The sequence below is a fragment of the Colletotrichum gloeosporioides genome (assembly GCF_011800055.1).
Source record: "Colletotrichum gloeosporioides strain Lc1 chromosome Unknown consensus_54, whole genome shotgun sequence".
NCBI classification, from domain to species: Eukaryota; Fungi; Ascomycota; class Sordariomycetes; order Glomerellales; family Glomerellaceae; genus Colletotrichum; species Colletotrichum gloeosporioides.
The window spans coordinates 939,387-960,163 of record NW_025544699.1 but is presented as its reverse complement, the minus strand read 5'-3'; the positions used below and the strand labels follow the sequence as shown (position 1 = coordinate 960,163).

Sequence of the window (20,777 nt, the reverse complement as noted above, 5' to 3'; positions counted from 1 at the left end):
GAACCCTTCCAGCTTAGATATACACTTTTTCTTTCCTCGGTGTCTTTTTCTCTACAAAACACCATGAAAATGGTTCGCTTCACCTCGTTTACCCTCGAGAGCTAGTGTTGCAAGACAATCGGCTTCCCCGCCTCCCAGTTGTGCAGGCTCTCCTGGATATTGACCCAGTACCGCAGCTTCACCGCCTCCCTCTTGGCCGTATCGATATCGTCGTGCCGGAACGCCTCCTCCAGCACCTCCTCGCTCTCGCGTATCCGGCCCTCGTTCGCCGCCCGCTGGCCCTCGAGCTCGCTCTCCGCCGCCGCCTCCTCAATCTCCTCGCGCGCCTCCAGCACCACCATCAGCAGCTCCGGGTCCTCGACCTTAAGCGTCTCGTCGTTGGCCACGTCCACGCCCCGCAGCTGGAGCAGGTACTGCGCCCGCAGCAGCGGGTTCGACAGCGTCTTGTACGCCTCGTTGATCCGCGCTGACGTCGCCTCCGCCCGGTTCTTGAGCTCCGCCGGGTGCATGTCCGGGTGCGCCTTGGCCTGCAGCCGGAGGAACTCGCGCCGGAGAGCGCGCTGGTCGATGGGGAAGTGGCCCTTGGGCGGCGGCCCGTCCGGGAGCGTGATGGGGAAGAAGTCATAGTGTGTTGCCGGCGGCTTGCTGCCGCTCTCCTGCGCGGAGGAGGCCGTCTGCTCGCTCGACGCCGCTGTCGCCGGTCGGGAGAGGGACGCCGTCGCTGACATCCACCTTGTCTGAGTGAGGCAGTTAGAGGGCTTCGGGCCCCATTGTGTTGTGCTTCTCGCGGCCAGCGGCGTGCTGGTCATTGCCCCCGTCCCGGCTACCCGGGATATGGTCGCTTGTCGCCGGCACCTCGCACAGAGGCGGGATACGTCGCGTGCGCTCGTCGTGATTGAAGTACGCATTCTGCAAGACTGGTACGATTGAACTCAAAAGCTTCTCCTTTTCGCAGCGCAAAATCGGTAAGTTGTTGGCAGCAATCGTGGGGAGTGTCTATGCGATTGGAAACGAAACACAGTGAATGGTCTCTGGTGTTGCTCATCCGCAAAAGTACGAAATTTGCGACGGCTGAAGGGCGAATGGATGACGTCCCCCCCTTCCAGTTAATTGCCCACACTGCCGCGCCAAAGCGAAGCGAAGCGGGTTGAGGTGGTCCTAGCGCCGAGAGCCGCGCCGACATGTCCGAAGTCGGCCGGGGGGCAAAGTCGGTGTTTTCGCGGGCTCGCGGCATTCTTTCCACGGGCGGGTCCTGCTCGACATTGCTCCCCATTCTAAAGGAGCCACAGCTTTTGACTAAAAAGTGCGGTGTGATTCGATGGTTGTCCGGTCACGAAGTGTTGTGCTGGAGCTGTCTGCATCCACACCCTTCCGAAGTCTGGGGTCGATTAACTGCATATTGATGATGCCAGCAGCCAGAGATGAACTTGGTGCCATCACAGGTTTGCGTCACTGAGTAAAACGTGCAAAAAGTGAAGCATCAAGATGCACTCTCGGACTTGGACCGGAAATACTTCCCGGTCGCTCCTTGTGAAGTTCAACCCCGTGTAAGGTCTTAGCAGAAAGATGTTCAATTCAAAAGACCAATCAGGGGATTCTTATTAATGCATGTGCACCTGTTTGGGCAGCTTTCTCCTACGCCTACCGTATACGTATCCAGAATTGTGTAAGCACCCGTATCAGGCTTGCTTTCACGGACGTGCTCCCCCAACCCCAGATCAAACCCCACGGGACTGGTTCCTAGGCCATACGTACGGGGTAATTACCGCCGAATGGCAGGCGACTTATTACGACGATGGTGCCCGCTTCGCTCGTCTCGTCGAGGTTCGTCCCAGTTTTTGTGTTGAAAGTCGAGACCGCCAACAGCTAAAACATCATGTCCAAGGTATTCACTGCTGAAGAAGGTCAGTCCATGATGGCTCTCTGCCCCAATTCCTCCTTGCTGACCCCGAAAACCATCAGTGCGAAAGCACAACACCCCAGACAGCTGCTGGGTCGTGCTCTACGGCAAGGTGTACGACGTGACCGAATTCCTCCCTTCCCACCCCGGCGGCTCCAAGATCATCGTGAAGCTGTCCGGCAAAGATGCGACCGACGAGTACGACCCTATCCACCCCCCAGGTATCCTCGAGGAGAACCTGAAGCCCGAAAACTGCCTCGGCACGATAGATCCTGAGTCGCTGGCTCTGCTGCAGCCCGCGCCGACCAAGGCAGCAGACGCGAAGCCCAAGGAGGGGCCGCCTCGCCTGGAGACGCTGCTCAACCTTGATGAGATTGAAGAGGCTGCTACGAAGCTGGTCCCCAAGAAGGCATGGGCATACTACTATTCCGCTGCGGATGACCTGTGGACGAAGAGCAACAACGGCCGCGCATACAGGCAGATTCTACTCAGGCCGCGCGTGTTTGTTGACTGTACTCAAGTTGATACCTCTACATCAATTCTGGGCCACAATGTTGGGCTCCCGCTGTTTGTGTCACCAGCTGCCATGGCCAGACTCGCCCATCCTGACGGCGAGCGTGGCATTGCAAAGGCGGCTGCAAAGTTCAGTGCGATGCAGTGCGTGTCGAACAACGCCTCAATGACCCCAGAACAAATCATTGAAGGTGCCGAGCCAGGCCAGGTCTTTGGATGGCAACTCTACGTTCAAAACGACAGGGCCAAGAGTGAGGCCATGCTGAAGCGCATCAATGCCATGAGAGATCACTACAAGTATGTCTGCTTGACGCTGGACGCCCCCTGGCCCGGCAAGCGTGAGCTCGACGAGAAGCAGCAGTTTGAGGGTGCCTTCGAGGTCGAGTCAGAGTCAAACTCCAAGACTGAGGAGGCTAAGCGGCCAGGTGGTGGTGGTGTCGGTCAGCAGCTGTTCTTTGGAACGGCAGCCGACTTGACATGGAAGACAACCCTTCCCTGGCTTGCGAAGCACACCGATCTGCCCATCGTGCTCAAGGGACTGCAGACGCATGAGGATGCCTACCTGGCTGCCATGTATGCGCCTCAAGTGAAGGCCATCATCTTGTCGAACCATGGAGGCCGTGCTCTCGACACGGCCCCGCCTGCGGTTCACACTTTGCTGGAGATCCGCAAGTACTGCCCCGAAGTGTTTGACAAGATCGAGGTCTGGGTCGACGGCGGCATCAAGCGTGGAACAGACGTTGTCAAGGCTCTGTGCCTGGGTGCGAAGGCTGTCGGAGTTGGTCGCGCCGCCCTCTTCGGTCTGGGTGCTGGTGGCCAGGCTGGTGTGGAGAGGACGTTCGAGAGTGAGTCTTGAGTGTGCAAAGACATGTCGTCGTTGACGAGTCGCTAACTTTTTTGTCTAGTCTTGAAGGCCGAGACGGAGACATGCATGAGGCTACTTGGTGCGAAGAACATCAGCGAGCTGGGCCCCAAGTTTGTAAGTGACACCACTACGATTCAAACGCAAGACCCTGATGAGACGTCGGTTGCTAATGTATGCGGCAGATCAACACTCGCCAAGTTGAGAGGGATATATACGACGGCGAGTCTGGGCTCGAGAACAGGGTTAGCCTGTGGGTGAAGTCGAAGCTGTAGATTGGCAGCGCCATGCTTGTGGACTAGCTGAAAAGAGGAGGCTCTTACAACGTTTGCAAAAGAAGGGGGCAAATTACTGGCATCGCGGGGTAGACGGTGGCATTTTGCCCGCGAAGCTGCGGTTGCATTATCCCTGACCTCACAAATGTCGGATGCGCCTCAGCTCAGTTCAGGGTCAGCCTGGACATCGTGAGCTGAGATGAAGGGTTGATAAGGAAGAGATGGTGGGTGATGGCGGAATGGGTTCTGAAACCAAGGCATACGACAGCGTCACAATTCCGCTGGCTCGCTCAGCCGTGTAGAGTCATTTATGAACGCAGAAGGACGCAGAGAGTTCTGGATTTTGAATAACAGGGTTAGGCTTCGGATGCCAATCATTGGCAACTATTGTCATCCTATCAGTGGTCGGTCCGACGTTTTGAAACGGAACCCTCAGTGATGTCTTTCGAATTTATTTCCGATCCGACGGCTTCGCTGTCATTGTTAGATCCGAGCGTTGCCCACCAAGGCAGCCGACGACAGAAATGTCCCGGCGTGGTGGGTTGGGTTCCACGATTCTCGGTCAGTTAACGTCAGGCGGTGCGGCGACTTGAGACGGAATTACGTCTGTTGGGAGGTTGAAAGGCCGGGAACCGTTGTCGGCGGCGACGGGATCGTGAAAGACGTCGCGTGAGGAGACCGAACCTTGGGCCAGGTTGTGAGAGGTACATTGCGCAGCATGATGGATGGATGTAGGATCCATACGTCTCTAACACGGTTAGTGATGCTATTGTGGCTCTGTGAGTAACCACGGATGATGGGATCGCGAAGGATGGTGAGTTTTTGGCAGAGTTTTGGACGAGGTTACTGCGTAATGTATTTGGAAAGGAAGAAGACGATGTCCCCTCGTGAAAACGTCTACTGCGCAGTAACGTATGTGCCTTCGTCCCTAACGTAGCACTCGGCCGATTGAATCGAGTCGAGTCGGTCCAAGTCGAGTCAGCCCCAGCCCACTCGGGCAGGAAGCTTGTGCAGGGGTGGTTGACGGCATCCCGCGTGGCACACGGTGAGGTCGGTGACGACGGGGAGAAAAGAAGAGACCGACAACGAGGACAACCCAAACAATTGCAAATGCTGTAGTACAGACGAGAAAGACTTCAAATGTCGAAGTGGGTGTGACACGGAGTGACAGCCTTCCCCGAGAGCTTCCCATGTTGAGAGACGAGAGAGGCGGCAACACTGTGAAGAGGGTGGACGCACAGAGCATCGAGCAGCTTCAGCTCCACTGGTCATCAGCGACGAGACGCATGTCGTTGGCCGCTCAGTTGCTGTTGTTGGTGTGTGATTTCCGGTGGAGATGCGCTAGGTAAGGCACCTGGTGCTTCTGGGTTGTGATTCTCCACTGCCCGGTGCCTTCCCCCCTCCTTTGCGCGCCCAGGTTCCCCGTCCAAAAAGAAAGTGCAGCAGCGGCCTCCGCTCCCCCGCCAGCACCCGTCGTGCCCAGGCCGGGGTATGCAGGGGTTGGAGTGGTTGAGGTGGGCACGCGATGGACAACTTCAATGTCGGCTGCCCTTCGCCGTCCTGCAGTCTGCAGGTGCCTCGTCCCAGAGTGAGAGCACCTTCTTCGTTTTCAGTTCTTTTAGTGGGCGCGCTGGCAAAAGGCCCCCTCCACTTCCCAATATTTTTTTCACTTTTTTGCCTTCGACTAGCTGGGCAGGGCAGGTACTTTGGGTGTCTCGTTCTCTCGTACTCGAAGCAAATCATTGGCTTCCTGCGTCAAATCTCCGAGGCTATTTCGTCGTGTCCAGCCAATCCGAACCCTTCTTCACCCCATTTTGGTCTGCTGCCGCTCCCTCTGTGCTGTCATTTCGACGCCGTTCTTTTCTCTGCATACGTACTTTGCTTGTATCCACGAACTGGTGCCCTTCCCCCGCCCATCTGTGCACGCCAGCAATCCCTCCCATCCGTGGTTCACTAGCACTTTGCCTGGTGCTTATTTGTCAGCTCTTTCCTGCAAAATCCGTCGTTTGATGCCTCTCGACGCCATGCGTTCATCGTGGCTTGGGCAGCCAAGATTCGGCGCGATCCAGAAGGCAGCCCTGGGGTTTTCGGGGCCAGAATGCTCATTGGCCCTTGGGCAGAGTCCGACGACTTCACCAGTGGCGCACGGCAACTTCGCGGGCACGACGAACAGCCGTCAGCCTCAGGGCCGTGATACTTTGATTGGACAGGCGAGGATTCCCTCTCCAGCGCTAGAAGCCAGCCGGACCTGCCTAGTGGCCATTGGGCCGCTGCTTGGAAAAGCTCAACGTCCACTGGATTCCTTGCCTCCACGATGAAGCTTGTCTCATCTCCAAAAAAAATGCAAACCGTCGCCCCCCAGCCGTTTATTCTTTTCACGCCGCACCCATCTTAGTTCTCAGACTTCTCCGGCTCTTCAAGCCAACCGACGACCCGAACGGCCTATCATGGGCTGGCAATTCAAAAAGACGGCATCATGGTCTCGAAATGCAATGGCCAACCCGCGTTCTCGCCTTGCTCCCCTGCCTCTTTTGGCGGCCAAGCCACCAGAGCCCGTATATTGCGCCGCAGACGCAAATCAGTGCTACCACACACGAGATCACTTTCATATGCTTGACCCAAGACCTCAATTCTCTTCACAAGATGCCGAGGGACCGCCAGCCGGTCGCCCAGCAGGATTGCAACTCTGCGTGTTACTAGGCACCGCGCAAGGGACCACCCCGGCTCTGCTCGACACACAATGCGGGGCGACCGCTTCGAGATGGTGTCGACCTTGTTCTCGGCATGCCACCCAATCTGGACGCTGCCCCGGCCTGCCCTTGCAAGTCTACCGCCGCCAGCCCATCCGTACCATCCATCCTGAACCCTCCCAAGCGCAGATTCGGACGTCAAATCTTGGTGACCTGACAGCTTTTTCATCTGCATCCAGTCACGCCGCGCCATCTGACTGGTCGATCCCGACTCCTTGTTACGCAGTCGGGCTAAGTATCCGTTGGATAGATAGCCCACGCACACAACGTACGGATACTATGGATGGTACACGCCCACTTCGTTTTCCCATGAACAGAGGTCAAAATGTACGCCGGGCACATATGTACTCAATATCGACTCACGCCCAGCCCAGGTATTTACCTGCGCCGCGACCCAACTTTAGACTACCCCGTTTACCTACCGAGTCGGGGCGTCTTAGTCGAATGGGTCGAGGCGAGCGAGAGGGTTACATGCTTGAACCATTGTGGACATGAAGATCTCGAGCTATCGCTACCGTGTGATGCTTTAAGGGTGCCCATTATTCCCCGGCATCCCCAGCCCTTACCCCAGAAAGCATCTCTCGATCTCTGTACTTAAACACCTTCGGTCCCACTCGACTGCTTGGTTCCTCGATACCCTGCCCGCCATCGTTCAGCTGTCATCGAGACATCCAAGCGGACTGTTTGCTCCTTCGCCTCCTTCGAGAGAAACATCGGCCTGTTACGGAAGCGAGCAACAACTCTACGACTATTGCATCCCACAACGCATAACACACACATAAGACGCACAGCACGACTCGGTCAAGATGAGGGACAAGCAAGATATCAACCATTCCGAAAACGCCTTGAACGGTGTCAATTCTGGAGGAAGCGGCAAGAACAAGTCCTGCATGAGGCATTGCAAGAAGCTGTGGTGGGCGTATCTACTCCTGCTGGTGGTCATCATCGCCATTGTCGTCCCAGTCATGTAAGTACACGCGATCAGACCCTTACTAACTACCGGGACGCTCCTCCAAGCATGATACTGACCTTTCCTACAGCATTTTAGTTGCCGTTCCAAAGATTGCCCAGCATAAGCTCGACGAGGCCGAGCTTGTTGTCGATGGAATTACCCTCTCCAACACAAAGTCCAACTCATACACCATGGCCATCAACTCGACTTTGAAATCGGACGGCAAGGTCAAGGCCACGATTGAGGGCTTTGAGGGAGTCATGTACCTCGAGGACTTGGAGCCGCACACCCCCTTTGTGACTATCAACTTCCCCGAGACCAAGTCCGTCAAGGAGCAGACCGTCAACATCAGCCAGCCTATCCAGATCCAGAACATGGCGGCCTTCACAACATTCAACACCTGGTTCCAAGCAAACGAATCCCTCAGAGTCACAGTCTACGGCGAGACCCACGTCAAGGTCTCTGGACTCCCCAAGAGATACCCCGTGACCTTCAAGAATACGGTCACCCTGCAGGGTACGATCTGAGTTCAGCCCCCAAGTTATCGCATGATAAGCTAACAAAACCTAGCCCTCAACGATTTCAAGGGACTCAATGTCACAGAGAGCGAGATCAGCCTGACCCCCGACGCCAATGGCGACAACTTCAAGGGCAAAGTGACGATCCCCAACCACTCCGTCATCACTCTCGAAATCGTAAGTTCATGCGGGTCAGCCAGGTTGCTGCTGTGACTGACACGAAGCTTTCCAGGGCAACGCCTCTTTCCGCAACCTCCTCAACAATAACGAAATCGGCACCGTCTACATTGACAACCTTGTTCTGCATCCGGGCGACAACAACGTCAACATGCGCGCCAACATCTCACAGGCCCCCGTCCTCACAGCCATCCAGGCGAAGCCCGCTTGCGAGAACGGCGTTATCCCCTTTGGCCTGAATGGGAAGGACGTCGTTAACGGCGGTCAGAGACTGTCGTACTTTGCTGATGCTCTGGCTGCTGGCACCGTCCTTACTGATATTAACGTCGGCGCCGCCCTCAAGAAGATCGGTCTCAATCTTACCTGCAGCTCTTAAGCAAGCGAGCCTTACGACTAGAGAACATAAACGCATAGGGAAACCGGGATATGGGGAGGCAAGGTGTCTGCTCGCTGGTTCGAAATAATGGTTTACTTCTACGTTCACGGGGGAGGATTTACGTGCTATGTGTGGAAGATTTCGATACCTTGACCTCTGTGAGATGACGATACACAGTGAAGCTGGGCGCTATATGGCTGCAATAGCTAAATTATGACACATGTTCCGCAATCATCGTCCCTTTCGATAGAGATTGGTATGCTCAGCAGGAAGGTTCTAAATGACAACCTCGCGATGCCAGTTGTTCACACAAGATTAAGCCTATTTCCGACGTCATGAAACTCACCCCATCTTCACCCCTACGGCTTCTCAACCTTCTTACTTGACGCACATTCCCGTCACCTGTCGTCCAAAATTCATCTTCGGTCCGTGTCCCAGACTTCTTCTGCTCTGACGACACGGATGACGGTGCACACCCACACATGGGAGACAAGAGGAACACACGGATGCCATCGTCCTAAGGGGGTATCACAATGCCTTTTCCCTCCTTCTCATCTCTCCTCGCTTACAATCAGACGCCGTCAACGCACATAAAAAGCACCGACTTCCCATCGCAAATCCACGTGCTAGAAGACCACTCGTGAAGCGCGCCTCGGCCCAAGACATCCTGAGACGCCTGCAGAAACCTTGCTCCTCTTTTTTTCTGCCTGTCCAACCCCATGCAGCGCGTAATGCAAGGCCATGTAACCCCAAACTGATCTTCGCGAGCGCTGACTATGCCCATATGCCGTATGCACTAAGAGCTGAGGGGGGGCGTGGGATCGACTTTTCACACTACCAGCCGCCGCCCGCCTTTCGCTTCCCCGCGCGGGAGAGGGCCCCCTGCTCGGACGAAGAAGCCGAAGCCGCCGCCGTCGTCGCCTCGTTCCCGGGAGACGCGACTTCGGATGCAGAAGGACCGCCGGCAGCCGCTGGAACGAACTCGACTGGCCCGCCGGCCTTTCTCAACCCAGCACGCTCGGCGCGGACGCGCTCCTGGCTCTGTCGCAGCGCGGTCCTGGTGGCCCACTCGGGGAGGGCTGCTTCAGACGTGGGGTCCCAGATGTCGTGGGGCAGCGTGGTGGCGTAGCCGCCGCGGCCGTCGATGTCGACGAAGTCCATGAGCTTGTCGGTCAGGCTTGGATTGCGTAGGGCGGAGGACTGGGCGAGCTTGGCGTTGAAGTGCACGCCCTTCTTCTTGAGTTCGATGAATTGGGTGAACTTGGCGGTTAGGGCTGGGGGAGGGGAGCCTGGAGGCGAGGGGGGGATGTCGAAGTTCGGGACCGGGGGGAGGGTGAGGTCGCGGAGGAGGGCGCGGGAGGCTGTGTAGGGCGAGTCTGCGCCGTCGGCTGCTTGTGACAACGACCCCTGGGGGAGCTGGGCTTCCATGGATGGTAGGGAAGGTCCTAGAGGAACAGAATGTTGTTGAACGGGGCCGATCGTTATGTTCTCTGACGGTGGTTGCGGCTCCTGAGCCTCTTGTTTTGGTGGCTGTGATGATGGTGGCTTGGCGTCTTCTAAAAGTTTCGTCAATATGAGATTCGCAAGAGCTAGATGAGTGCGCAAATCACGGCAGCTTACTTGAATCGGACTTCTGTGGGGGCGGTGCTGTTGTTTGTGAAGTTTCGGTCTGTGGATGATGAGTTAGTGAATTGCTTGGGAGAAAGGAGTAGTGAGTGAGTGGCGGCACCTTCTCCTGAGGAATAGTCTCTTGGACATCGTCATCCTCGTCACTGCTGTCATATGCGACCAGGCCAGCCATGATTGAAGTAAAATGAAACAAATAAAAGTAAAAAAACTGCCAAGGACTTCAGATGATCGTGAGGGGAAGTCAAGATGATCTCAGCTCTGTAGCGATGGTATTGATCAAGGTGAAGCGCCGGTGCGAGTTCCTTACAGGCTAGCTAAATTCCGGGGAATTAAATTGGAATTTTTCGATTGGTCTACCAGAGTGGGTCCTGGCCGCAAGGTCTGACCTCACGTTTGGGCGGCCTGGAGCAACCTAATTATCACGTCGCGACCTTTTTCCGCCCCTCTCAAACTTCTTCAGCCGCATGTCATCAGCGTCGCCATCCTAGCAGACCGATCTGTTGACGACGCTCCTTCTTCACCCCATCACTTTACCCCACGGAGCTGTCAGAGCTAAGCTCCAACAGTGGTGACACCCAGAGTGACAGAACCCTGCGAGAACAAGAAGCAAAAAAAAGTAGCTCTCACCAAACGTAGTGTCTTGCTGAGAGTTCGAGACCTACAACATGGCTCGGACCAGGGACTCGCGCTCACCATCGCCTGCAGGAAGCCAATACAACGCGAGACGCCACCGCAAAGATGATGACAGGCGCGATCGGGATCGCCGCGATGACGGCAGAGACTACCGTCGTCGCTCGCGGTCCAGGAGCCCTGGCGATGTGAGAAGACACCACCACTATGGGAGACGCGATGGGGAGCATTCTGACAAGTTCAACGAGCAGCGCCGATACCGAGATCGCGACCGTGATCGCGACTCCTACCGCCGCAGGGACCGCTCCATAGACCGACGAGACGATGATTCATATCGAGGAAGCCGACGAGACAACGACCGCCACAGAGACCGGAGGAGGTCGCGTGACCGTTACGCCGACCGAGATCGGTCGCTTGACAGACGGCGACATCGCGATAACGACAGAGATCATCGCCCGCGGCGGGACGATTCTCGGGATAGGTTGCGAGCCAGGCGCGAGGGAACGGCTGATTCCCACCCCCGTAGCAGGCGCGATGATAGCCGCCCGCGCGCCGCGGCGCCTTCAGACAGCACGCCAACTGCCGGTAATGAGGTATGAATATCCCCCATGTATACTTGGTGCGAACATCGCTAACAACGATTATAGGCTGCTAAGCCCAAGCCTACCCCAGCACAGACTGAAGCTGACAAGAAGGCTGAGCGACTCGCCAGACTTGAGGCGTGGAAGAAGAGCAGGGAGAACAAAGCGAGCAAAGAGAATGAGGTTAATCCAAGTCAGACTAGGAATCTCCTCGCTGAGATGGACAAGAAGTCCGTGCCTTCACCGGCCGCTGCTTCGCCCACCGTTGCCTCACCTGCCGTTGCCTCGCCTGCCGTTGCCTCGCCTGCCGTAGCCTCGCCTGCCGTAGCCTCGCCCGCTGTCGCGTCTCCTGGGGCAGCATCGCCAGCTCCGGCACAGGCGACATCTGGAGAAGCATCGCCGGCTGTGCCTTATTCAGGCAAATTTGACCCTAAGGCGATTGCCAAAAAGTCTGCGGCGTCACTCAAGCAATCCAACTCGAACGGTGTTCTGGGCTTGCTTGACGGCCGTCCTGAAAAGAGTACTGCTGCTGTTGCGCAGACCACCAAAGGTACGCCTGTTCTGCGATCTGCTACGCATTCGTTTGCTTACCAAGACATCTCAGCTTCCGCATTGCCCGCCAATCGAGGAAACCTGAGCGCCTTCGGCTTCCACAAGCAGGCCGACAGCGACAAGCTGCCCAGCAAACGCAAGCTGGACCTCGACGAAGAGGAGGGAACGAAGAGGAAACTTACGAAGTTGCCCGCCCTTCCCCTCGAGGCTGATGACACCCCCTATGCTGATCAAGACGAGGACGATGAGTCTGACGGCGGCAACTTTGCCGAGACTGAGGAAGAGGCTATTGCGGCCGCTCGGGCAGCACACGAACGCCGAGAGAAGGAAATGCAAGAAGCAAAAGACGACGAAAAGCCCGACGTCACAATGGATGACGCGGCTCCGGCTCAGACGAACGGCGCTACCGAAGAACCCTCCGCGGACAAGATGGATGTCGAAGAGGAAGATGAGGTTGATCCCTTGGATGCCTTCATGGCCGACTTGGACACCAAGCCCAAACCTGCTGCTCCCAAGGCAAGTACAACATCGAAGAAGGTCCAAGAACCCGAGGCGTACTTCAGTGACGATGACTACGCCTTCAAGGCAGAAGACAAAGACGCGAATGCAATCCTCGCCATGGCAGCCAAGCGCAAGAAGAAGGATATTCCCACCATCGACTACAGCAAGCTCGATCTGCAGCCAATTCGCAAGAACTTCTGGGTTGAACCAGCTGAGCTTGCAGCCTTGACCGAAGCTGAAGCCAATGACCTACGTCTGGAACTTGATGGCATCAAGGTTTCCGGGAAAGACGTCCCCAGGCCTGTCCAGAAATGGGCCCAATGTGGTCTCACACGGCAAACGCTGGATGTCGTCGCCGACTTGGGATACGAAAAGCCTACGTCCATTCAAATGCAGGCGTTGCCCGTCATCATGTCCGGGCGCGATGTGGTCGGCGTAGCCAAGACCGGATCCGGTAAAACGGTTGCTTTCCTCCTGCCCATGTTCCGTCACATTATGGACCAGCCTCCCATCAAGGACACCGATGGTCCCATCGGCCTCATCATGACCCCCACCCGCGAGTTGGCGGTTCAGATTCACCGTGACTGTAAGCCTTTCCTCAAGGCCATGGGTTTACGGGCTGTCTGCGCTTACGGCGGAGCGCCGATCAGAGATCAGATTGCCGAGCTCAAGCGAGGAGCCGAAATCGTTGTCTGTACGCCTGGCCGCATGATTGATCTGCTGGCAGCCAACCAAGGCCGTGTTACCAACCTGCGCCGCGTCTCATACGTCGTCCTTGATGAAGCGGATCGAATGTTTGACATGGGTTTCGAGCCTCAGGTCATGAAGATCTTTGCCAACATGCGACCTGACCGCCAGACCATCTTGTTCTCGGCGACGATGCCTCGCATCATTGACTCCCTTACCAAGAAGGTGCTGAAGTCTCCAGTAGAGATCACCGTCGGTGGCCGCAGCGTCGTAGCGCCAGACATTACGCAAAAGGTCGAGGTCATCCCTGAAGACGCCAAATTTGTTCACCTCCTAGGACTCCTTGGTGAGCTTTACGATGAGGACGAGGACGCCCGTACTCTCATCTTTGTTGAACGTCAAGAGAAGGCAGACGACTTGCTCAAGGAGCTCATGGTCAAGGGTTACCCATGCATGTCCATCCACGGCGGTAAAGACCAGATTGATCGAGACTCTACGATTGCTGATTTCAAGAAGGGCATCGTCCCTATTCTCATTGCTACCTCCGTTGCGGCCAGAGGTCTAGATGTCAAGCAGTTGAAGCTGGTTGTCAATTATGATGCCCCTAACCATCTGGAAGATTATGTCCACCGCGCCGGTCGAACTGGAAGAGCCGGTAACAAGGGTACTGCAGTGACTTTCATCACTGAAGAGCAAGAGAACTGCGCTCCTGGTATTGCCAAAGCATTGGAGCAGAGCGGTCAACCTATACCTGACCGTCTGAACGAGATGCGCAAGGCCCATAAGGACAAGGTTAAGGCTGGCAAAGCCAAGGACACTTCTGGTTTCGGTGGAAAGGGCTTGGATCGTCTCGATGCCGAGCGTGAAGCCGCCCGTCTTCGCGAGCGCAAGACTCACAAGGCCGAGGGCGAGGAAGACGACGTGAAGGAAGAGAAGACAGAGGAAGACAAGGGCAAGGATGCCGCGTCTGCCATCAAGTCAGCCGTCTCCGCAATTGTATCACGCAACGCCAACAAGCCTGAGGGAGAAGCCAAGCCCAAGGACGCGCCGGCGGCCGCGGGTGCCCCTGGTGGCAAGAAGCCTCTGGACGCTGTTAGTGCCGCGATCAGTGCTATCAACGAGCGCCTTGGCAAGGCCGGCCAGCTGCGTTCCGGACAGCCCATTGACAACAAGGGACCTGATGCCGGTGCTTACCACGCCACGCTGGAGATCAACGACTTCCCGCAGAAGGCCAGATGGGCAGTCACAAACAGAACCAACGTGGCCAAGATTCTGGAGGCGACTGGCGTGTCAATCACCACGAAGGGAACCTTCTATCCGGCAGGCAAGGAAGTTCCTCCTGGAGCAGACCCCAAGCTGTACATCCTTGTTGAGGGTGACACTGAGGTAGTGGTGGGGGCTGCTATTACAGAGCTCACTCGTCTCTTGAGCGAAGGTACGGTGGCCGCTGCCACGGCGGACAGCCGCGCGCCCGCCTCCGGACGTTATAACGTCGTCTAGAATCTCTTTGTCTTTCTTTGTCCATAGTAATCTCGTATTTAAGTCGGTTGTCGGAGTGGCGGCGTCTGGAAAGAGGGCGGTTCGCCTCGAAATATACATCAGGGCACACATAACGGAATGGGAGATCCGTCCTTATCGGGCTGTAGTATTAGGGAGAGGTTTCAATAAAAAACATGCTCTTCAGATTGGGTCAGTTCTCGGTGAACGGTGAATGAAACTAGGCAGCCATCGTCGGTCGCATCTTTCAACCTGCTGGTCTTCCTGGGACCGTCCGGCCGGAGAGACCACCAACTTATGCTGAGAAGCGCAGGACCGAAACACAGGAGGGCTAGTTGTCTCCGACAGAGAATAGGTCAATGTAATAAATCTGCTTTCCCATGCGCTAATAATGACAAAACCAAGAGGTATTATGGAAAAGACGCCCGCCAAAATCCCATATTATCTTGTAAAGAACACTGCCTTCTCTTTCTCGACGCCCGGTCTAGTTGTACGTCCTCGCCTCAGCTGCGGCATCAGCATCACGCTGGCGCAGTTGCTGGGTGCTGGCATCCTTCAATAAATCGGTCTGCGTCTGCTTCTTTTGCGCATTCAGTTGCGAGCCCAGCTTCCCCGTCGACTTATTCGCTGCTTTCGCGCGGGCCTGTTGCACTACATGTTAGCGACACTATCTCATAGCGTTCCAAGGGGGGTCCATCGGTCGCCTGGCTTAGGACGGTGAGGGGGCGCCTCTTACCTCTGCTGCCTCGGCGGCCCTGCGTCGCGCGTCGTCCGCGTCGGCGCTGGACCGCTCTCCGGATGCGCCGCCGCCGCCGCTGCCGTTACTGCCTCCCAGTGTCCTCGGAGGCCCTCCTACTCTCGCGGGGATGGGCGCGGTCTTGGGTTGGGGCGGGGGCGCGGTGCCGAGGGGGCGGCCCGGGGAGGAGAAGTTGTCATCGCCCTTCTCCTTGCCGCAGACGGAGCCCATTGTCGCAACAACGGTTCGGGGACGGGGTACGGATGGTCCTTTGTTTGATCGATGCGCGCGCGGCGGTGGCGAGATCGTTTCGGGGACGCGATTCAGGACGGAAGACGGAGCCAACGGTCGGGAGGAATGAGGTTCGGCGGGTTGGGAGTCCGGAGGGAGGAGGTCGGTGCGGATGTACGTAATTACGGTGTGTTCGCGGCGGCGGCCGGGATGCAGGGTCTAGGAAGTGTGGTTATCTGCTTTGTCGGTTGCGATCAGGGTTGCGACGGTCGTTCGGTGGGATATACTGTTGTCGCGGTAGGAACGGATGAATGAGATGAGCCGCTGGAAGAGGTTCGGAGAGGAAAACGTCAACATAAGGATCACTTGGCCCGGGGAAATTCAGGGCCGCGTAAGGTAACCTCGTCTATTGATATGAAGCCAAGACTGCGACGGGAGGTTCGACGACAGCTGCGCCGCCCTGCCACAATGGACGCCGCGCACACGGTACACCCGGCGAAGAGACGCTAACAATCAGCAGGCAAGGGTCCCGTGGTGCTTCGCTGGGTCCGTTTGTCTCTGTACGGGTAAACCGCCTTCCAGGGCTGTGCTACAGCGGGGGCGGGGTTCATTGGCCCGAGACAGGTCGCTCCGACCTCCCCTCCCTCCAGCCAGTGTCTCCAAAAAATGACGCTGCAGCGCCGGACCAATGGCCGAAACTCCAATTCTCATAGTGTTTTCGCAGAACGCTGCAAACTTTGGCGCTTCAGATTCACCAGGTGGGGGGCGGGGATTCACAAGCTGCGCGGCAAACGCGACAATGAATCCTCCGCTGGCTTGACTCAATATCTGTAATCGCCATGTCTGCCGGATAGGAGCGAATGGAGCTCTGGAAGAAGAAAGATCCTCTCTCGTGCTCAGTTTCCCCTCATCGCCGTCCCACTCGAAGGGGCCCCGGGAGGTTGGTTTGCAGTTGAGGTCAATCTTGTCGCATTGCACCAGGAGGGACGAGCATGCGACGTGGGGCAAAGTAACCTGTAAAGTACATCATGTAGCACTAAAACACCCCGCAATCCTGCGGTATCTGCCCCGTACTTTTGCCAACGTTTTATTTTTTTTTCGTAGCTGCCCCTCCCCCTCCTTGATCGGAAGCTGATTTTGCGCGCCTACCTCTCACACCCACAACGCATCATCGCGCAAGGGCAAATTTTTTGCTTTTCCAATCTTGCCGTTCCCCTACTCCTCTTCGTTTCCCAATTATCCTTTACTTTCATCCTTCATTCCCCGACACCAAGCCATTCCGTCGAGTTTTGAAGGCACCGAAGCAAAGATGTCGGGTCAGAAGATTGCCATCCTCTCTGTCTATGACAAGACGGGTCTGCTGGATCTGGCCAAGGGCCTCAACCAGCAGAATGTCCGTATCCTTGCCTCTGGCGGTACTGCCAAGATGATCCGGGAGTCTGGTTTCCCCGTTGAGTAAGTCTACCAATAAGCCATCATTACCTGGGCTTCCGTGACTTGAACATGACTGATTGGGCTGCTCCTCGTACAGGGACGTTTCCGCCATCACCAAGGCCCCTGAGATGCTAGGCGGTCGTGTCAAGACTCTTCACCCCTCCGTTCACGCCGGCATACTTGCGAGAAACCTCGAGTCCGACGAGAAGGACCTGGCCGACCAGAACATCAACAAGGTCGACTATGTCATTTGCAACCTGTACCCCTTCAAGGACACCGTTGCCAAGGTCAATGTCACCGTCCCCGAGGCTGTCGAGGAGATTGACATTGGTGGCGTCACCCTCCTCAGAGCTGCTGCCAAGAACCACAGCCGTGTTACCATCCTCAGCGACCCCAAGGACTACGCTGAGTTCCTCAAGGAGCTTGAGACCGGCGAGATCACCGAGGAGAGCCGCAAGCGCTATGCCCTGAAGGCCTTTGAGCACACTGCCGACTATGACACCGCCATCTCCGAGTTCTTCCGTAAGCAGTATGCTGCCGACGGCAAGCAGTACATGGCTCTCAGATACGGCGCCAACCCCCACCAGAAGCCCGCGGCTGCCTTCGTGCCTTCTGGCGAATTGCCCTACAAGGTTCTCGGAGGCTCCCCCGGTTACATCAACCTCCTGGACGCCCTCAACAGCTGGCCTCTGGTCAAGGAGCTCAAGCAAGCTCTGGGCAAGCCCGCTGCTGCAAGCTTCAAGCACGTCTCCCCTGCCGGTGCCGCCATTGGCACTCCTTTGACCGAGGACGAGCGCAAGGTCTACTTTGTCAACGACATTGAGGGTATTGAATCTTCTCCCCTGGCTCAGGCCTACGCTCGTGCCCGTGGTGCCGACCGCATGAGCAGTTTCGGTGATGTGATTGCTCTCAGTGACGTTGTCGATGTTCCCACTGCCAGCATCATCTCCAAGGAGGTGTCTGACGGTGTCATTGCTCCCGGTTTCGAGCCTGCCGCCCTTGAGATCCTCAAGAAGAAGAAGGGCGGAAAGTACCTGGTTCTGCAGATCGACCCCGACTACGTCCCCTCCAAGACGGAGACTAGGACCGTGTACGGCGTTACTCTGCAGCAGCACCGTAACGATATTGAGATTTCCCCGAAGTCTTTCAACAGAATCATCACGCCCAAGGACTCTGCCCCTCTGTCCGAATCCGCCCTGCGTGACTTGACTGTGGCTACTATTGCCCTGAAGTACACTCAGAGTAACTCTGTGTGCTACGCCTACAACGGACAGGTCATCGGCCTGGGCGCCGGACAGCAGTCCAGAATCCACTGCACTCGTCTCGCTGGCGACAAGGCAGACAACTGGTGGCTCCGCTTCCACCCCCGCGTGCTAGGCATCAAGTGGAAGAAGGGCACCAAGCGCCCCGACAAGAGCAACGCCATTGACCTGCTGGTCAGCGGCGAGCTCCCCAAGTCTGGCGCGGAGCGCGACATGTTCGAGGCGGTCTTCGAGGAGGTTCCTCCCGCCTTCACTGAGGCCGAGAAGGAGGAGTGGCTTGGCAAGCTGACCAACGTCGCCGTGTCAAGTGATGCGTTCGTAAGTTTCAGATGCTCCGATAATGCAAGCCACCTGCTGATCAAGTCTAGTTCCCCTTCGTCGACAATGTTTTCCGCGCATCTCGATCCGGTGTCAAGTATATCGCCGCCCCTGGCGGCAGCCAGAACGATGGAGCCGTGTTTGACACTGCGGAGAAGCTTGGCATCACTTTCGTCGAGCAGAACATCCGCCTCTTCCATCATTAAGATTTCGTGTTTTGACAAAAGCTATGGTGTTATGGGGAACCATTGGGAATGATTGGATCGGCTGGGATCCGGGAAAAATTGAGACTTAGGAGGCGTCCATTCAACTCCGAGAAATACCGGCCTCGGGCTGTGGAGCTCTCAACGATGATATGCATCACAGATTCAGAGCAGCAGCTGTAGCCGTGTGAGTGGGGAGGGGCGCCGGGGAGATACGCCACGTCGGAAGAGCACTGATATTCAACATATATCCGGAGTACTTGGGATTGACTTATTTAGGCAGATAGCGGAACATGCGGTGTGGCTTTTGCTACTTTTATGACCTCAAAGTCACTACGGAGGAAGTTCACTTCCGGTAAGCATTGTTTATCATATAACACTGGCGAACAGTACTCTTTCGCAAAACAAGATTTCACCACAAAAGCTCTACTCCCTTGGGCTAATGGCGTACACCCGCGCGCGATTTTGATTGACTGGACGTATCTCTATCGGATATGTCTGGCGGGAGTTTCTTAAAGCCACATGCAACGATATTTTCTGGTTGGGATGAGGAAGCCTTTTGCGTACTGAGAGTTTCTTCCGGCAGTCGGTGTTAGGCATGGCAGCAATGTGGTAATTAAGCTTTTGAAATTATAAGGCAACTAACTGGGCATCTGACCAGTCCGTTATGACTCACACGGATTCAACTCTGCGAGATCCACCCAGAGATTCGTTTAGTCGAATACGAATATGTTGAAATCGAAAATGCGGAAACATCATGTTCCTGAAAGCATGCATATGCGGTCATCGCGTGATTTGCGCAGCACTGGAGCAGAGGTGGTCTACTTATACTTTGTGGCGTGAACAGTTTGGAACTCAAGTGAAGGGCATGCAGCTGGTGGCTGGCTGCTCGCCTTGTTTTCTCATCCCATTGTTCTTGTGCCTGCGTTTAGATCAGGGAATTGGGTTTGGCAGTAGCCCCAAAGTTCCTATTCGCATGAGATTCATCATGGAGGCAACAAGGCAACCAGCTAGCTGGCCCTAACTCGGAGTTGAACGCCTCAACCGCCGCGGGAGATGTTCGAATGAAGATGAGATGTACAGATTGTGTTTAGGTCCCGTACACAGTGCTCCCTCCCATCTCAGCGAGGAGGCGCACAGGCGCAGGCGAAGACATGCGCACCATAGACGCAGGGTTGCGGTCATTGCTGCTTACATACGCGCAGAGCTGAACGCCCGAGCCAATCAGAGACCTCTTATCTGCTAAGAAAGGGACTGTAGTGGGTCCCAGCGCCAACCACAGGCGACTGATTACCTTCTTGAGATACGTATCCGAACCACTTGCTGAATCCCCCCTGTGACCCGTGTTCTCCACACACGCCCCCACGTTGTCAGCTTGTCAGCCTCTCAGAGGTCCAGCATTCCTGCTCGTGAGAGGCTTGCTTCGGTTCACACATCACGACGGCGGATGATGGCTTGACCAGCGGCGGCGCTCACTGAGCTCTGCCTAGAAAGAGGAAACCTTACGTCTTGTCTTGTCTGCGAGCACCGATAACGTTGTTGTTGGCAGCGCTCAAATTACATTATTTAAGACGGCAGGAACCCTGTGGTCAAGGGGGTTGGTGTGGCCGTCGACAATCAATCCAGAAAAAAACACACACAAGAGAAAGAGAGAGAGAGAGAGACCAAAACCTCGGAGCGCAAGCGCAATATTGCCTCGACTCCTTCAGACCCGAAGGTAAGTACTCATCGTCACAAGTGATCTTTTAGCATGGGTTTTTGACAGAAGCGACAGGGATTCCAGTGTTACGCTGCCCCTCCGTCGCCATACTGAAAGACCGCATTTTCGCGCCGGTGGCCATCAAGGTTCTCAAAGCGCACCGCACCTGGGCATCGTGCCTACTCCAGCAGTGAACACCGCCTTCCCACACCACGCGCAGCAAAAGGACTCCAGTCGCAGGAGCTGCCAGGGTGACGACGAACCACCGGCTCATTTCCCCTCAGTTCGATTCACCTTCCAATTTTTCTTGCCTCCGTCCTTGCCCAGAGCCCCAAACCCAAGCTTAAGCTCAAGCAAGCCATAGCACGAGCTGGCTTGTCAACGGCTGGACCTCCCTCCCTCTTCTTCAAGGTTGTCCCGCTAGGTTCTTTTTCCTCCCAACCCCAAGGGTGCTCCAGCCATACAAAGTCGGCGCCATTCCGTCTGCATCCCAA

The 20,777-nt window shown here is 56.1% G+C and overlaps 7 protein-coding genes across 7 annotated transcripts; 4 read left to right on the top strand and 3 right to left on the bottom strand.

Annotated features, from left to right (window-relative positions):
* Positions 1 to 101: 101 nt before the first annotated feature.
* On the bottom strand, positions 102 to 809 carry GCG54_00004776 (J-type co-chaperone jac1; the record flags this gene model as incomplete). The annotated part of the gene is made up of 1 exon (XM_045404820.1): positions 102 to 809. The coding sequence occupies one exon, from the start codon at positions 807 to 809 to the stop codon at positions 102 to 104; it is 708 nt and encodes a 235-aa protein (XP_045262763.1).
* A 910-nt stretch (positions 810 to 1,719) lies between these two features.
* GCG54_00004775 (Cytochrome b2) lies at positions 1,720 to 3,550 on the top strand (the record flags this gene model as incomplete). Its single annotated transcript, XM_045404819.1, has 4 exons — positions 1,720 to 1,885; positions 1,963 to 3,258; positions 3,319 to 3,392; positions 3,461 to 3,550. Coding segments are annotated over 4 exons (1,626 nt in total), but the record flags the coding sequence as incomplete, so codon positions are not given.
* A 3,556-nt stretch (positions 3,551 to 7,106) lies between these two features.
* Positions 7,107 to 8,323, top strand: GCG54_00004774 (uncharacterized protein; the record flags this gene model as incomplete). Its single annotated transcript, XM_045404818.1, has 4 exons — positions 7,107 to 7,267; positions 7,341 to 7,768; positions 7,823 to 7,947; positions 8,003 to 8,323. 4 exons carry the CDS (start codon positions 7,107 to 7,109, stop codon positions 8,321 to 8,323), a joined length of 1,035 nt encoding a protein of 344 aa, XP_045262761.1.
* An 834-nt stretch (positions 8,324 to 9,157) lies between these two features.
* On the bottom strand, positions 9,158 to 10,124 carry GCG54_00004773 (uncharacterized protein; the record flags this gene model as incomplete). Its single annotated transcript, XM_045404817.1, has 3 exons — positions 9,158 to 9,879; positions 9,944 to 9,992; positions 10,053 to 10,124. 3 exons carry the CDS (start codon positions 10,122 to 10,124, stop codon positions 9,158 to 9,160), a joined length of 843 nt encoding a protein of 280 aa, XP_045262760.1.
* Positions 10,125 to 10,617: 493 nt separating this feature from the next.
* GCG54_00004772 (Pre-mRNA-processing ATP-dependent RNA helicase PRP5) lies at positions 10,618 to 14,403 on the top strand (the record flags this gene model as incomplete). Its single annotated transcript, XM_045404816.1, has 3 exons — positions 10,618 to 11,175; positions 11,230 to 11,713; positions 11,768 to 14,403. The coding sequence occupies 3 exons, from the start codon at positions 10,618 to 10,620 to the stop codon at positions 14,401 to 14,403; spliced, it is 3,678 nt and encodes a 1,225-aa protein (XP_045262759.1).
* Positions 14,404 to 14,884: 481 nt separating this feature from the next.
* On the bottom strand, positions 14,885 to 15,367 carry GCG54_00004771 (uncharacterized protein; the record flags this gene model as incomplete). Its single annotated transcript, XM_045404815.1, has 2 exons — positions 14,885 to 15,043; positions 15,137 to 15,367. The coding sequence occupies 2 exons, from the start codon at positions 15,365 to 15,367 to the stop codon at positions 14,885 to 14,887; spliced, it is 390 nt and encodes a 129-aa protein (XP_045262758.1).
* A 1,309-nt stretch (positions 15,368 to 16,676) lies between these two features.
* GCG54_00004770 (Bifunctional purine biosynthesis protein ADE17) lies at positions 16,677 to 18,587 on the top strand (the record flags this gene model as incomplete). The annotated part of the gene is made up of 3 exons (XM_045404814.1): positions 16,677 to 16,822; positions 16,899 to 18,381; positions 18,432 to 18,587. 3 exons carry the CDS (start codon positions 16,677 to 16,679, stop codon positions 18,585 to 18,587), a joined length of 1,785 nt encoding a protein of 594 aa, XP_045262757.1.
* Positions 18,588 to 20,777: the final 2,190 nt, after the last annotated feature.